The sequence below is a fragment of the Xyrauchen texanus genome, chromosome 9, assembly GCF_025860055.1.
Source record: "Xyrauchen texanus isolate HMW12.3.18 chromosome 9, RBS_HiC_50CHRs, whole genome shotgun sequence".
Classification (NCBI taxonomy): domain Eukaryota; kingdom Metazoa; phylum Chordata; class Actinopteri; order Cypriniformes; family Catostomidae; genus Xyrauchen; species Xyrauchen texanus.
Window position 1 is genome coordinate 20,573,791 of NC_068284.1, and position 17,402 is coordinate 20,591,192.

At 38.0% G+C, this 17,402-nt stretch overlaps 1 protein-coding gene across 2 annotated transcripts; it reads left to right on the forward strand.

The window, feature by feature from the left end:
- The first annotated feature begins 4,855 nt into the window (after positions 1–4,855).
- On the forward strand, positions 4,856–17,077 carry ivns1abpb (influenza virus NS1A binding protein b). Of its 2 annotated transcripts, none has more exons than XM_052134410.1 (15): positions 4,856–5,000; positions 7,400–7,577; positions 11,014–11,134; positions 11,236–11,408; positions 11,503–11,578; positions 11,664–11,837; positions 11,932–12,057; positions 12,838–12,945; positions 13,228–13,369; positions 13,504–13,728; positions 15,232–15,353; positions 15,433–15,559; positions 15,649–15,780; positions 15,869–16,042; positions 16,192–17,077. In XM_052134410.1, exons 3-15 carry the CDS (start codon positions 11,024–11,026, stop codon positions 16,446–16,448), a joined length of 1,947 nt encoding a protein of 648 aa, XP_051990370.1. In that variant the 5' UTR covers positions 4,856–5,000; positions 7,400–7,577; positions 11,014–11,023; the 3' UTR covers positions 16,449–17,077. The 2 variants fall into 2 exon arrangements, with proteins under 2 accessions (XP_051990370.1, XP_051990371.1); XM_052134411.1 differs by having other exon boundaries at positions 13,249–13,369.
- Positions 17,078–17,402: the final 325 nt, after the last annotated feature.

Below are 17,402 nucleotides of genomic sequence, written 5' to 3' on the forward strand. Positions count from 1 at the left end.
GTAGAGCAGGAAGCTTTGTTGACCATGTGGAGTGAATATTTTTTGGAAATGCAATATAAAGTTAAATATTTACTGCTTTTGTAATGTTTATGTGAGTCAATCACTGACCAAATTCCAGGTATTTGATCCAAAGTATGAAGGTCTGTAACACAAAGCAAAATTGATTTTGATATCTAATAGTAATTTTTTTCCTCATTAAAAGTTTAACTCCTGAAGACATGAATTGTAATTTTGCTATGTAAGTAATCATTCATGACCGAAATAAGGTCGCGAGTACAAGCGGCCGAAATGGGCTTCCTCAGAAGGGTGGCGGGCTTCTCCCTTAGAGATAGGGTGAGGAACTCAGTCATCCGTGAGGAGCTCGGAGTAGAGCCGCTGCTCCTTTGCGTCCAAAGTAGTCAGTTGAGGTGGTTTGGCCGCCTCCCTAGGGAGGTGTTTCAGGCACATCCAGCTGGGAGGAGGCCTCGGGGAAGACCCAGGATTAGGTGGAGTGATTACATCTCCACACTGGCCTGGGAACGCCTCGGGGTCGCCCAGTCAGAGCTGGTTAATGTGGCTCGGAATAGGGAAGTTTGGGGCCCCCTGCTGGAGCAGCTGCCCCCGTGACCCGACTTCAGATAAGTGGTTGAAGATGGATGGATGGATGTAAGAAATCATGACCGTTCACAATAAGATGAAGACTCCAGTCATATCAGTAACCTTATAAAAGCTGTTTTATTCTACATGGAGAGGGTCCACACATGGGGGCTGCAATTTTAGAATCATATGACCAGTATAACATTTCTACAATGACATCAGAAACTGAAAACTATTCATTTTAAACAATGCTTCATTCAAGCCACTAGTGTCAGTGTAAGTCCAAGATTGCACCTTTAAATACGGACAATTCTGATATCTTCTACAAGACTAAATACCAGACAGGAGTGGGGAATAGCTATGAGGTAAACAAACACTCTCCACCAGATATGCTGTGGCTTTGTTTAAAATTGACACCAAATGATCAAAACCAAGATGGTAAAAAAAGAGGTTTAAAGGAATATTCTGGGTTCAAAACAAGATCAGTCGACAGCATTTGTGGCATAATGTTGAGTCCCTACTTTTCCTTAAAAACAAAAGCCCAAATCTGGGTTACAGTGAGGCACTTACAATGGAGGTAAATGGGGCCAATCTGTAAACTTTAAAATGTACGTTTCAATAGCCACAAGACGTAAACAAAATGTGTTAACATGATTTTAGTGTGATAAAATTGCTTCCTAACCTTATCTGTGTTAAGTTGTAGTCAATTTCAGAACTTTGTTACCATGACGACGTAATGCTGAATGCCCTCATACATCCTTTAGAACAATGATTTAAACAACTTTACAGCTCAAATATTACACTAGCTTTGACAGAATAATTAATGTAAGTGCTTTTATAAAATTTTAAGCTTCACATTTCTGCCTTTAAACCCTCCAAAAATTGGCCCATTCACTTCCATTGTAACTCTCACTGATTTTTGTATTTTATTTTATTTATTAAAAAAAAAAAAAGGAGGGATAAGTCGAAATCTATTTTTGTGGTAACAAATATTATGCCACAAATGCTGTCGATTGATTTGAAATTGTATTGAAAAAAGTAGACCAGCTTTGCTTTCTATTTAATCACATACTTGTTTGTGATTAATTTTAAATGTGACAAACAGGAACGTACTGGCTGCCGAAAAGAATCATTTGGAAATGTGCTGGTCGCTTTTCCTTAAAAACAGTTTCACTACTGTTTTAAAGGGAATCACAGAGGTTTGCAGTATATTTTATTGCCACCAACATTTCATAAAAGGGTAATTGAAATGTAAACATACAGTATTTGTCATCAACAGTGACAATGGTCTGACAGTTGCACAATGGCTTGTCCTGAACAGTTTAAGTAATTTAATATGGATAATAGGCTACAAACATGAACTCTGGGTTCCTTTACATCTTCAAAAAAGACCCACTTTTTACATGAAAACAAAATATGTTTAGAGTACAAAATTTGTAAAAAGTGGTAACCTGCAATTGTTACCTTAAAGGGATAATTCACACACACATTCAAATTATTTCATAATTTACCATCATGCCATCCCAGATGTGACTGACTTTCTTCTGCAGAACACAAAGATTTTTAGAAGAATATCTAAGCTCTGTAGGTCCATACAATGCAAGTGAATGTCCAGAACTTTGAAGCCCCAAAAATCACAAAAAGGCAGCATAAAAGTAATTCATAAGACTCTGAAAAGTGTGGGTGAGAAACAGATCAATATTTAAGACTCTCTTTTTTGACAGGCGACCTGATGACTTGAAAACATTTGAATTAAATTATGAAAGAGTTTAAAAATCTTCACTGTGGCGTGAAGAAGCATTTTCACTTGTAAAAGCCATTCCTAACATGCTGCTTCAACATGGCTAGATTGTCTGTAGATCAACAACAAACATTTGGTAGAGCAGGAAGTTTTGTGGATCATGTGGAGTGAATATTTTTTGGAAAGGCAATATAAAGTTAAATATTTACTGCTTTTGTAATGTTTAAGTGAATCAATCACTGACCTAATTCCAGGGCTTTGATCCAAAGCAATAAAGGTCTGTAACTCAAAGCAAAATGTATTTTGATATCTAATTTTTTCCCTCAAAATGCAGATTGCATTTTACAAAGCAAGCATTTCTCTGTGTTCTTGCATGATGCATTATAATGTGCACACTGTTTTATTGTAATATAATAAAGCAGTATACCTCCCATATTCCTTATATTCTCCTTTTTATCACACTCAGATACACTTATATGAGCCTCAACATTATGACATAAACAATAATAATGGCAAATAAGAGCATTGTGACCGGCTCAATGACATGTCTGCAAATAATATTATATGTGAGCTTTCAGAGGCCTGAATATGGCTCATAAAATATTACTTAAGTGTGTTGTTAAACCAGGGTCTAGTAGAGTGCCTTATGTAAGCCATGTAACTGAACAACATGTTGCATAGAGAGATCCATAGACAGAGGGCAGAAGTGTGTCTGTGTTCGTATTCAATATTATTTTCTAAGTGGCAGGAAACCATGGAGACCGCAGGATTAGGTGGAAAACTTTCAGTTGTACTGATGCAAAGGTTACATAATCCACAGAGGGGTATCAGGGAAACAGAATGTAAAATGGCATTACAGGAAACCTGACATCCACTTACTTTTATATTGAGAGATAATTATTTCTGCTTTTTTAATGTTCCAATAGATTCTCTGAGTGCTCTGAATTTATATTTCACAAAAACGGTTTCTTAAAGGGATAGTTCACCCAAAATATTTTTTATTATGTACTCACCCACATGCCATCCCAGATGTGACTTTCTTTCTTTTGCAGAACATAAACAAATATTTTTTGAAGAATAATTCAGCTCTGCTGGTCCATATAAAAAGCAAATGAACGTTGACCAGAACTTTGAAGCTCCAAAAAGCACATAAAAGTAAAGGCAGAATAAAAGTAATCCATATGACTCCAGTGGTTAAATCCATATCTTAAGAAGCAATCTGATAAGTGTGGGTGAGATCAATATTTAAGTCTTTTTATTACTATAAATCTCCAGTTTCTCTTCCAGATTATTCTTGTGTTTTTGGCGATTCACATTATTTGTGCATATTGCCACCTACTGGGCAGGGAGGAGAATTTAAGGGACAAAAGGCAGCATAAAAGTAATCTGTATGACTCCAGTGGTTAAATCCTTATCTTCAGAAGCAATATGATAAGTGTTGATTAGAAACAAACAGGTCAATAATTAAGTCCTTTTTTAATATAAATCTCCACTTTCACTTTCTTTTTCTCTTGTTTTTGGCAATACCTACTGGGCAGGAAGGAGAATTTATAGTAAAAAAAAAGGACTTAAATATTGATTTGTTTCTTACCCACATGATCATATCGCTTCTGAAAATATTGATTACACCACTGAATTCTTATAGATTACTTTTAAGATGCCTTTATGTGCTTTTTTCAGCTTCAAAGTTTTAGTCCCTGTTGACTTGCATTGTATGGACCTACAGAGCTGAAATATTCTTCTAAAAATCTTTGTTTGTGTTCAGCTGAAGAAAGAAAGACATCTGAGATGGCATGAGGGTGAGTAAAGGCCTGTTGAGAGAAATTACATTTGAGCTGAATTAACCCTTTAATTTTTTTAATGTGAAAGAGAACTGGTTTGCCCCTAAAACTAAAAACAGTCTTTTTTTTGTTTTTGTTATTTAGTGTTCTACTTTTTTATATATAATTTTGTTATTAAAGATTTTCTACTCAAAGTATGTACTAAAAACTGTTTTGGTGATATTGCAAAAGTATGCAACATTGCCCAGTACAAAACAAATACTAAAAAAGCTAAAGTAAATGGACAACTTGTTTATTTATAATATTTCTTGATAATGATGAATTACAAAGAGACAATGTCTGAATAATTTATTAATCTGATGGGTTTGAGGTCAATGTTTAAGGGCTTCAGTGTTATTTGCGTGACTTACAAACATGTATTTACATATTGCATTACAAGACAAAACCACAAAGCAACCACTCCAGCTCTAAGAGCACTATCTGAAATATTCATATAGGCAGTGTCAGAAGAACAAATCTGTGCTTCATGAATGAATTAGGCCTATACTGTGTTCTGGTTGCTGGTTTGTGACACAACCATGGTCACGTAATTCATGCTAAAGTTCCGATCGACGTGGTTCTTTCTATATAGATTAAGACTAATACCATTAATAAATAATCCCAACAACATATATTGTAATTGTAATCATAACTGTAAAGCGGAATATTATAAATCCAGGTTCCAGCTGATCTCTCATTGTCCCTCCCATCGTACTGCTGTCGTCATCGGTGACACAGCATAGTTAAGCGCGCGGAATCTCGATAGCGGCGGTTCTTTGGTGTCGTCTCAGCCTTTCTACTAATAATCAGTAATTTTTCCTCGCAGAAACATGTCTACCACCTTAAACAGGCAAAGGAATCTGGTAAGACTTTAAGCTCGTGGTCTGATGTGAAGTTAAAGTGTTTTAGTGGGTTAGGGTAGGTTTTAGTTTCATTTATTTAGCCAGTGGTGGCTCGCGAGGTTCTCGTTGTAGTTGTGAAGTATTGTTTTAATAAAGACACGTTGTTTGTGTTTTTGCCTTTAAGTTTGCACTCCGGCTTGAATTTCGGTTGAGTTCAGCCAGTTAAAGGTTCCAGTTTTGCTCGTGATAGTAAACTCTTATTTTCTTATGGTGGGTGGATGGTTTGGACAGCTAGCGTGTCTATGAAGTGGAAATCTCTGGAATGAAATTAGTGCAGTTTAACTGTCGAGTCAGCATCATGTTAACTTCGCTAAAGCATGATCTCTGAAAACTTTAACAATACAGCTGGCTGCTTTCAGGTCGTCAATATTCATTATTTGTGTCATGGACATTATAAATATCTTTAAAAACAAAACTCCATCTCGTCATTCAGAGGTGTTGTATGTCATTTAACCCACCGTTTGAGCTTATATTGCTGATGTTTTTATCATGAATTTAGGCGACGTCACGTGTCTAACTTCGTTTCTGGTTAAATCTAGAACGCGGTTCCCGCTCGCGCGCTGTGTGCAAGCACTCCTCGCTGCTGACCGTAGCACGATGACGTAGTGGATGATGTTTTAATGCGTATTCACATTGTTATGTTTTGTTTGATAACCGTAGCGTACTTAACACCGTATATATTCATAGAACTCACACATATTTACATAATAGGTCTGCACAATTAATTAAAATATAAACGAAGTATGACATTGTGCGATTATTTAACCGCAAAGGGCTACAGCGATTTAAATAAATTTATAGATTCATCAAGCTGTTCGCTTCAAAGTCTATGCACGCTGCTCTGTCCTGTCTGTATGGTGTATACGCATTATTACAGTGTACTCAGAGCGGTTATGTGCTCCACAACCAGTGGACTATTCTGTGTCATTTTTAAAGCGCTCCAGATTAACTTTAATTTCACTTTTGCACACTTCCAAGTATATTTGACCACTACATGTTAATCTACAAATAATTCACCCCATGCCATTTATGTACATAGGAGAATTTTTTTTCTCTCCCCAATTTGGAATGCCCAATTCCCAAATCGCTCCAAGTCCTCCAGGTGGTACAGTGACTCGCCTCAATTCGGGTTGTGGAGGACGAATCTCAGTTGCCTCTGAGACCGTCAATCCGTGCATTTTACCACGTGGTTTATTGAGCCCGTTATGGCAGAGAGGTTGCGCCTCTTGAGGCTTCATGCTATTAGCAACATCCACCCTCATCTCACCACGTGCCCCATTGTGAGTGAGAAGCAAACATTATAGCGACCAGGAGGAGGTTACCCCATGTGACTCTACCCTCCCTAGTAACCGGCCCAATTTGGTTGCTTGGGAGACCTGGCTGGAGTCACTCAGCACACCCTGGGATTCGAACTCCAGGGGTGGTAGTCAGTATCAATACTTGCTAAGATACCCAGGCCCCCAGCAGAGGAGATGTTAAAATGAGGAGCACATTATAGTGAGGATTGCTTAATTTATATATTTGTTTTCTGTGGGTGAAGAGGAAAAACAATTAAAACTAATTTACAACATCCATTGTTATTACCATTTTTAAAATCTAAGCTACATGAAACACATTTCTGTGTAATACTTTAATACTAAGTAATAATAATTGTAAAGCATAAAAAACAAAAATCCACTACATCACCAAATTCCATTGTGCAGAGGATTAAATCCACTACATCATTGCGCTACAGCCTGCGGTGAGGACCCCTTCTCTGTGTCTTGTGTAAGCTGACTAAATCCTGGAATAAATATTAAACATATGATCACATGAAAAGTTTACTTGCTTTTTAATTGACTGCATCATGTTTAAAATACTGTATTTTATAACTCGTATATGCTTTTATTTATTACTCTGCACAATGACAATAAAATGTAATCTAATTTAGAAAATGTATCAATTAAAACCGATCTACTACTGGTATTTTTCAGAAGATGTAATGTTTGTTTGTTTAACACCATATATGCATACACCTTATAAACAAGTTGCCCTACCCAAGTTGGTGGGTTCTGCTGTTAAAATGGATTCCTTTTGTGTACAAGAGTCTGGCTATATGTTTGTTGTAGATGGATACCACAGTTGAGTGATATTCGAGAGACTCCGAACCACATCAGTCCATTGTTTGGAAATTTGATAAATTTGGTTTCTAAACTTCTGACACATCAAATCTTCCTGGAAAGACCATTCTATGTTTTGGTACATTTTTGTTAAATCATTATGGATATTCTAAAATGACTTGACATTTAAAAAGGGTTCAGACATTGTTGTGAGTTGCCATGGATAAATCTGATGTGTACTGTTCTCTCTCTTCTTATCAGGTCATCATGGATAATAAAGGTGGAAAAACTTGTATTCTTTAACACAATTGGTCACAAACCCTGTGACATTGAAGTCTGTGCAGCTGCTGCCTCTTTTCTGCTGTGTTCTACCCTCTGTTGGAAAACATACTTGAGTGCTCTGAACAATTGAATGCGATTCTTCTGTTGCTTCTACTTGGTAGGTGTGTTTTCTCACCAAACCTGTATGGAATCTGTGGCAATAAAAAACTGAATTTCTACAGAATTGGATTGCCAGTCAAGTTGTACACATCCCCCACTCCTTGCATGTTAGTTCACTAGATGTTTTGAATACTTTAAAGGTGCTGTAAGCGAATTTAACCATTCTGGAACTTCCACAAGACTGGGCTGTTAATCTAGAAATACCCCACCTCTTTCCAAGGTGGCAGTGGACTTGACTCACTGAAGCAGCACATAAACAGCAGACAGAACGCAGTTAAATGGAACAAAATGCAGCATGTTCAAAACTGAACTTCAACTTAACACTCATATTAAAAACATGATGGTTATGGCATCTCCTGTTAAGCCAACTGCGATTTGAAAATATACGGTTCACAGAGGCACTAAAAAAAACTGGTGTGCACTTACTAAAATTACTACGGTATCCTGACGGAACATCAGACAGATGTGTATTGTGCACTTTCATTGAGTTGGGCAGTGACTCTTCACCAAAAATGATGCATTGATAATGCAATTATTATATAATATGTGATTATTGCACCGATTAATCATTAGCTCTTAACCGACTATTCAGATTGTGCCTGACTTAAAAGGTTGTATTAAACGTGCTTTCTAACAATAAAGAGGAAAAAAAAAATCATCTTTTAAAAATTCCTCTAAATGAAATTCACTGAATTAAAGGAAAACATTTATATTTTTGATTGTTTAATTCAGTAAAGAAAGTCACTGCAAAAAAATCCTATTGTTATCAAGTGTTTTTGTCTGTTCCATTTTAAAAATGTCTAAAAATCCTTAAACAAGATACATTAATCTGAGAAGCAACATACAGGTGAAACTCGAAAAATTAGAATATCGTGCAAAAGTTCATTAATTTCAGTAATTCAACTTAAAAGGTGAAACTAATATATTATATAGACTCATTACAAGCAAAGTAAGATATTTCAAGCCTTTATTTGATATAATTTTGATGATTATGGCTTACAGCTTATGAAAACCCCAAATTCAGAATCTCAGAAAATTAGAATATTACATGAAATCAATAAAAAAAGGATTTTAAATACAGAAATGTCGGCCCTCTGAAAAGTATAATCATGCATATGTACTCAGTACTTGGTTTGGGCCCCTTTTGCATTAATTACTGCCTCAATGCGGCGTGGCATGGATGCTATCAGCCTGTGGCACTGCTGAGGTGTTATGGAAGACCAAGATGCTTCAATAGCGGCCTTCAGCTCTTCTGCATTGTTTGGTCTCATGTCTCTCATCTTTCTCTTGGCAATGCCCCATAGATTCTCTATGGGGTTCAGGTCAAGCGAGTTTGCTGGCCAATCAAGCACAGTAATACCATGGTCATTGAACCAGGTTTTGGTAATTTTGGCAGTGTGGGCAGGTGCCAAGACCTGCTGGAAAATGAAGTCAGCATCTCCATAAAGCTTGTCTGCTGAAGGAAGCATGAAGTGCTCTAAAATGTCCGGTAGACGGCTGCGTTGACTCTGGACTTAATAAAGCACAGTGGACCAACACCAGCCGATGACATGGCTCCCCAAACCAACACAGACTGTGGAAACTTCACACTGGACTTCAAGCATCTTGGATTGTGTGCCTCTCCATTCTTCCTCCAGACTCTGGGACCTTGGTTTCCAAATGAGATGCAAAATTTGCTCTCATCAGAAAAGAGGACTTTGGACCACTGAGCAACAGACCAGTTCTTTTTTCTTTAGCCCAGGTAAGACGTTTGACATTTGAAGCCCATGTCCAGGACCCGTCTGTGTGTGGTGGCTCTTGATGCAGTAACTCCAGCCTCAGTCCACTCCTTGTGAAGCTCCCCACACATTTGAATGGCCTTTTCCTGACAATCCTCTCCAGGCTACGGTCATCCCTGCTGCTTGTGCACCTTTTTCTTCCACACTTTTCCCTTCCACTTAACTTTCTATTAATGTGCTTTGATACAGCACTTTGAGAACATCCAACTTCTTTTGCAATTACCTTTTGAGGCTTTCCCTCCTTGTGGAGGGTGTCAATGATGGTTTTCTGCACAACTGTCAGGTCAGCAGTCTTCCCCATGATTGTGAATTCAACTGAACCAGACTGAGAGACCATTTAAAGGCTCAAGAACCCTTTGCAGGTGCTTAGCTGATTAGAGTGTGACACTTTGAGCCTACAATACTGAACCTTTTCACAATATTCTAATTTTCTGAGATTCTGAATTTGGGGTTTTCATAAACTGTAAGCCATAATCATCAAAATTATATCAAATAAAGGCTTGAAATATCTTACTTTGCTTGTAATGAGTCTATATAATATATTAGTTTCATCTTTTAAGTTGAATTACTGAAATTAATGAACTTTTGCACGATATTCTAATTTTTCGAGTTTCACCTGTATAAGATATTTAGACTTGCTTTAAGAGAATGTATCTTAAATATAAGTCTAGTTTGTATACAAGTGTATTTCTATTCTCTAAAAACAAGTCTAAATATCTTGTATGCTGCTTCTCAGATTAATTAATCTTTTAAAAATATTTTTAGATGTTTACTAAATATTTGTATTTTTTTATGTTAATTAATTCTCAGATAAAATGTTTTTCTTTTGCAGTATAGCTGCTAAAGAAAATGTAAGTTTAAAATATTTATATTGCAAAAAATCCAAAACAAATCAAAAACGTATTTTGTTGTATAATGGGGAGGAGACTACCCTCTCTCACCTTTCTGCTCACATCAATCCAACTTTAACTCACAAAAAAATAAGCTCTGTCTTAATAAAGCTGCGCATTAACAATTTTCTTCACAATAAGAAATGCACAGTGACGATAAGTCACGAGCCATCATGTTATAATCTAGCTGCATTAAGCGCACTCTAGGGATGAGCAAAGTTTTGTCGACAAGCTTTTATTGTCGATGACATCGACTGATCATTTCAGCCCTACATGTCGTTGTCCCTCGAGTACTCGATTAGTCTGAGTACTTGAGTAGACAAAATGCCCAGACCAATCATCGCATCTGAAATGGTGCTCTGGTCATCCTGAAAAAATTGTCTAAAAAAAATCCAAAGCCTTCAAAGAGTTAGTTTTTTTTTTTTGTTGTTGTTGTTGTGCCATTTACACAATGTAGTGCTGCCACAGAGACCAGTCAGATATCTCAGGACACTTTTTTTTGTTATATCTTTCAGGGAGAAGGAATATTTTCTGCATTTCATTCCATAAAAAAATAGCTTGCAGCACCTTTTAATAATGCTTTCAGCCACCAAATTGAGTATAGTTCTCTCAGCTCATTCAAACAGATTTTATGATATTTAAATCAATTGCAGAAAATGTGTAAAACCAGCACAGATTCCATGTGGGCCTTATCTCAATAAAATGTTATTCTGGGTGTAACAACAGTTCTCATTTAGCTTCTTTTGCTTCCTACTGTCTCTGATAGATCCATCAACATGTTTACTAACGGGTGTTTGATATTTGAAGATGATAGCTTTCTTGATTCCACTGTGGCCAAGATGAATGCTTTACGTAAAAGTGGCCAGTTTTGTGATGTCAGACTGCAGGTAGGATCCCCCTTCTTTTCAGAAAGAAAGACATGCTTTTTTTGATCATATTTTCTCAGTATCCACTGAAATCACCCTTAATGATGATGGTCCTTCTTCAGGTCTGTGGACATGAGTTAATGGCGCATAAGGCTGTGCTGGCCTGCTGCAGTCCTTACCTGTTTGAGATCTTTAACAGTGACTCTGAGCCACAGGGTGGGGTTTCACTGGTCATATTTGATGACCTCAACCCAGATGCCATGGAGATCTTGCTCAACTATGCCTACACAGCTCAGTATGTGTATTTACATAGCATTTAAGCTTTGTATTGCGTATTCTTTATTTCAAGTAGAGATATGTTCCATATATCTCTTACTCTTTGTTGACAGGCTGAAGGCAGATAAAGATCTGGTCAGTGATGTGTACTCTGCGGCAAAAAAGCTTAAATTAGACCGGGTCAAACAGGTATGTTCAATCTCATGGTTGGACTTTTCTGAAGTATACATTTCTATTCAGTTTGTAAACTGTAGAATCCTCTTTCTGTTTGCAGATCTGTGGAGACCACATGCTATCTAAAATGGACTGTCAAAGTGCCATTTCCTACCGTAATTTTGCTAGTAGCATGGCTGATTGTCGGCTTCTGAGCAAGATCGACAGCTATATCCATGACCATCTTCAGGAGATCTCGGAACAAGATGACTTCCTTAAACTTCCTCGTCTGAAGGTGTGTCAAGAGATGTTATCATTATCGTATGTTTTTAAGAGTCGTGGAGTGTTTTGAATGTCTTTATCCCTATTTTCTTTTTGTGTGTGTTTAGTTGGATGTTATGCTAGAGGAAAACCTGAACCTTCCGAGTAATGGTAAACTCTACTCGAAGGTAATAAGCTGGGTGCAGCGCAGCTTGTGGAAGAATGGAGATCCCCTGGAGAAACTAATGGAAGAGGTCAGTATTGTCTTTAACCATACCCTCCATGTTTGGCTTGGTCATGTTTCCTGAATTCCTATTCAAAGGTTGACTCAGGGCCTCCCCCTTATTCTGCCTTTGAGGGGTGCCCTTAACCATATAAATTTTGCAGTACGTGCTCCTCAAAATACTGAAACTGAATGGTTTTCCAGGTGAGCCAAACTAACTGTTCCATTTTTCTTCCCCTTCTCTTGCTCTTTACTGACCTGAGTTGAGTTGTGTTCTTGATTTTGTAACATGCCATTTCTCCCCGGCAGGTGTTTTGGGAGTTTTAATATATTGATTCTAATGGCTGCTCCTCCCCATTGATCTCCCCATTTCTTCTATAGGTTTATTAATGCACCGCAACGGCAAATTTGCCATGGCCTGAAGAAGACTGCAAGATCCCATCCATCAGTTGTACTAAATCAGCCAACGATAAGACATATGGGCACAGGGTTCCTGAGAGTGCTGGAGTTTTTATTTCTTATTCTTTTTTTCTTTTTTTTTCTCAAAATCCCACTAATTGGTTTAGATGGGTCTTAGTCCCAAAGCATAGTTGCTTTTGATAGGGATGATCTCTCCTTCCAGCAGTCTTTACCATTGCAGTGACTGTAAACACATAAGGTCATGGCGCCCTCAAGGTCCAAGAAGCAGAAAGTTGTCAAAAGCCACCCTCATAGCAGCTGACTCTACTGCTTCAAGAAACAAGACAAAATGTTGCTTTGCACTTGTTTTGGAAACACCCACATGGGTCTTGTTGGTGTTTTGTTGTTGCAGGTGCAAACGCTGTACTACTCAGCAGATCACAAATTGCATGATGGGAGCCTGTTTGAGGGGCAGGCAGAGACCTGCAACTCTGAGGATGACCACATCCATTTTGTGCAGGTACAAGACTGGTTTTCAGTCTTCCTCTTCCAGTGCGCTGCTTTCTCTACTCTAGAATAGCACATCTCCCAATTTTTTTTTTTTAATGTTCAGGTGGTTTGCACAAAAAAGGCAGGTCAAATGTCAATTAAGCACCAGCTTGCTTTGGCTTGTGTGTCCTGCGGAAGATCCAATAAATGGTGTAAAATTGCAATTATTATTGGCATGGGATGGATATTTTCTTTTTGTCTGTATGCATGTGTAGTAGAGGGTAGGAAGTTAAGTTTGGGCACTGTTTTGTAGCTGCCTGGTTTGGTTTTGCAGAAGAAGCTTCCTCGAGAGAGAGATGAGATTATCTCAGGTGCCTCTGGTAGCCCTTCTCCCACCTCCAAAAGCCTTTTCAACAAGCACGAATGGAAGTACATTGCCTCTGAGAAGACCACCAGTATGTTCACACTGCTTTATCAGACCAGCTTTTATGTCTTCTCTTAAACTTTAATACTGGATAATGTATTGCTATCATTAGCCTGTGAATTACCTGCATATCAAGGGATTGAACCTCTGCCCACTCTGCTCCAGACAACTCTTACCTATGTCTGGCTGTTTTGAGAGGCGTACTGTGTGTGATCTCCCTCCATGGCCGCAGCAGTCCCCAGAGTTCCCCCTCTGCTACGCCTTGCGTGCTGAAGAGTCTGAGCTTCGAGGCTCAGCCAGAAGAACTGCAGGAGAGGCTGCTAAAGCCCATGCATTATGCTCGCTCAGGCCTGGGTACTGCTGAACTAGATTGCATGCTCATTGCTGCAGGTATGTGTGTCCAAATATTGATTAAGTATTTGTAAAAGAAAACGAAAGGGAATAGTTAAGCTATTTGACTGAAATTTGTCCAAATAGTTGTTAAAGTTATTCATTGGGAATCTCTAAAACCTAAGGTTTAGTTAAATAACATCAACAAAAAGTTATGATTAGGCTTGCACTGAATCTACGCCCATAGTATTCCTCAATTTCTGCTGAATACTTGTGGATGTCAATCATCATGTTATATACAAATTAAGGCTGGGCTATTATGTAAAAAATATTTTGGCGATAATTGCCTTAAAAAAATATCACTATATCCGATTACATTGTCAACCCCCCTGCCGAGGGTCTGTGAATGTTTTTCTTTATTGATTTTGCTTTAAAATGTTATTGAAACATGAAACGCATAAGACATTTCTAAGTACAAATTGCACTTTAAACGAAAAAAGCAATACAATTACTAAGTGATCAAAAAATCTAATTTAGCCACCTCCCCAAATCCAAACTTTTTCCATCTCCAACGGCTCCATTTGCAATCGGGCAAGAACGATACAAGGTGGAAAATTACTTTTAGGTAATGCAGTCAAAGCTGCCTAAAGAAGATAAAGCTAAATTTTAGGTTAAAGGTGAACGTGTCTTGTATTACTTTGTTTTAATCACTTTCGTCTTTTGTTTCTTTATTTTCTTAATATATATATATATATATATTATCATATCTGAGCCTGTAGAGTTCACAATGCATGTTAACCGCGTGCAAATAAAGTGAACAAAACTTGAAGCACCTCCCGAGATGATCTGAGATAATTCGCAGCATTCTCACTGATGACATTATTTTTGCAAACGTTTTCAGAAAAATGAAACCGATAAAAAAGTGAAGACTCTTTACATGCACTTGTTCCATGAGACAGGCACTTGCTGCACATCTCTGAACAAACAGCAAATCGGACTCCAGAATTGAAGGCTTTTCTCTAGTCTTTTCTTAAAATATATAATAAAGTGTGTTTCTTCAAGCGCATGTCTTTGTGACTAACAGCATTTCTTGTCATGTGTCACTCCGAGGCGTCTTGCAGTTCGCCTGCCTATTACGGGTAGATGACCAAAGTTACCCACGCATGAAATGCATTTGGACAAGGAGCTTGCAAACTAGATTCAGCCTAGTCACATTTTGCACGTGCTAGTTTCACACCCTGGCTACTTCCCAGATCCATGGTTTTGCCATTTCCCGATGTTGTCGATCACCATCTGTTCACAATCGGGATCTTTGTTAAGACATCGTCAATAACCGATTACATCATCATATTGCCCAGCCTTAACACAATGAAACCACAACATAGCATTACACGAGTGAGAATTATTATTATTATAGATGTAAACGGGAGCTAATGGTCTATTTCTGATGGGTGGCCTGAGACTTTTACTTACCCAATTTGTATCTTGGATTAAGAAATGCATTCTATCATTTGATTTGTGCATTTCCAAAGTGCCTACCTGTTTTTTTTTTTTTTTGGTCAGGTGGCTACAACAGAGAAGAGTGCCTGAGGACTGTGGAGTGTTACAACCCAAAAAAGGATTGCTGGACTTTTATTTCTCCCATGCGCACTCCACGAGCTCGATTCCAGATGACTGTGCTAATGGTAAAGACATCACAGTTTACAGTATTTAAGTAGCGATGAGTCATCTGTCATTAGAGCTAAATGAATGATTTCCTCTCAGGGTCAGCTGTTTGTGATGGGTGGCTCCAACGGTCACTCGGATGAGCTTAGCTGTGGAGAGATGTATGACCCCAAGGCTGACGAGTGGAGTCAAGTTCCTGAGCTCCGCATCAACCGTTGCAATGCGGGTATGTGTAACTTTCTGCTGCTCATGCATGATGCACAAAATAACAAGTGTCTTTTTTTTAATGAGAAACTTGTTCCTGCTGCTTTTCAGGTGTGTGTTCCTTGCAAAACAAGCTTTTTGTGGTGGGTGGATCTGATCCCTGTGGTCAAAAGGGCTTGAAGAATTGTGACTCCTTCGACCCAGTGTCAAAATCTTGGACCAGCTGTGCACCACTGAACATCAGTATGTAAATTTAATTTGTATGTCCAAAAAATGTAAATGACAAGTTGGTTTGTATAAGTTAATGCTGTTATCGCTCTTCTGTGTTTAGGAAGGCACCAGGCAGCGGTGTGTGAGCTAGCCGGATCAGTGTATGTAATTGGTGGCGCTGAATCCTGGAACTGCTTAAACTCCGTAGAACGCTATAACCCTGAGAACAACACCTGGACCCTAGTGGCCGCCATGAATGTGGCCCGCCGTGGTGCGGGAGTGGCCGTTTATGAAGGTAAAAGGAGATGGTGAAGGAGACATGCGTTAAACAGACTGTTTAGTCCTGTAAGGACGTGACCTTTCTGGTACCTGGTAGAAAATCGTTAATGACTTCATTCATTACTAGCATTCAATTTGACAAGCTTAATTTTCAACTGCTTACAGGGAAGCTCTTTGTGGTTGGAGGATTTGATGGCTCTCGTGCTCTGCGATGTGTGGAGGTGTATGACCCAGCCAAGAATGAGTGGAGGATGTTAGGAAGCATGACATCGGCACGTAGCAACGCAGGGGTGGCTGTGCTAAATGGTGTGCTCTGTGCTGTTGGGGGCTTCAATGGCAATGAGTTTCTTAACACCATGGAGGTGTTTGACCCAGACACCAATGAGTGGAGCCCATTTATAGAGGCATTAGCTAAGAGCTGAACATGGCAAAGTGAACAAAGCTTTGTAATGTAATTTGTTTTATTGGTGTTTGTCTGGGTGCTGAGGAGAGGAATGTGGGGATGTTAGGAAGAATAACTGATATTTTCATAGGGTTGCTCAAAGCAACGTAAAGCCTTTGCATATTGCATGAATTACTGTGTAAATATTTTTCTTTTTTTGGTCACCATGAATTCCAGTATTTTTATATTTTGAAGGTTAATAATTCAAAACTTGTTTTAGGCTTACTGTATTCAGATGCAGTGCTCAGTCCATCATGCATAATTTGACCTTGATTTATGAATATTTCTTTGAAGATGAGATGTATATTTACAGTTGGAATGTCTTAGACCATTGAATACTTGGCCTTGTCATGTTAAATGGAGCCATAATGCTTTGGTGGATTGGTATCTCTTGCCTCTTTTTAGCGTTTTTATAGAACACTTATATGTAAGGGTCCAATTTGTAAAACTGAGAATTGCACATTCCAAGTTTTGAAAAATGAATTTGTGCCAGAGACTTTCTTTCATTAATTTCAGTTTCATCTTATTCATTTCTGTATTTAAAACCTTACTAGACCTGAACTGTAAATGGATTTTGTTACAAAAATGATAATAAATAAACCATTTTAACTTGAATTGAGTGTTGGACAACTTTCATCTATCCATCCTACATAAAGGCATAATTTAGTTACCTTTTACTGTCAAGGTCATGGAAAACCTGTAAATGTCAGATTTATTTCTTCTAAATTTTATGTAGATGTTTTATAGTGAATACATTTTTGTAGCTATGCTTTTGTAGTAATTTCCCATCAGCTAGATATTACTCAATCTATTTCTTCCAAAAATTGGTATGTGACATCCAAATGGAAATCTGTTCTTGCTATCTAAAATGTTTGAAAATCATTTACTAATAATCATGACTGAAAAGGTCAAGGAAAATGAATGGAGAATAATT

What these genes read in the sequence shown, in the direction of transcription:
- ivns1abpb (XM_052134410.1), top strand. Translation starts at nt 11,024, where the DNA reads ATGTTTACTAACGGGTGTTTGATATTTGAAGATGATAGCTTTCTTGAT. An exon ending in AACTATGCCTACACAGCTCA is followed by an intron (nt 11,409 to 11,502) that starts GTATGTGTATTT and finishes CTTTGTTGACAG; the next exon opens with GCTGAAGGCAGATAAAGATC. An exon ending in CTGTGCACCACTGAACATCA is followed by an intron (nt 15,781 to 15,868) that starts GTATGTAAATTT and finishes TTCTGTGTTTAG; the next exon opens with GAAGGCACCAGGCAGCGGTG.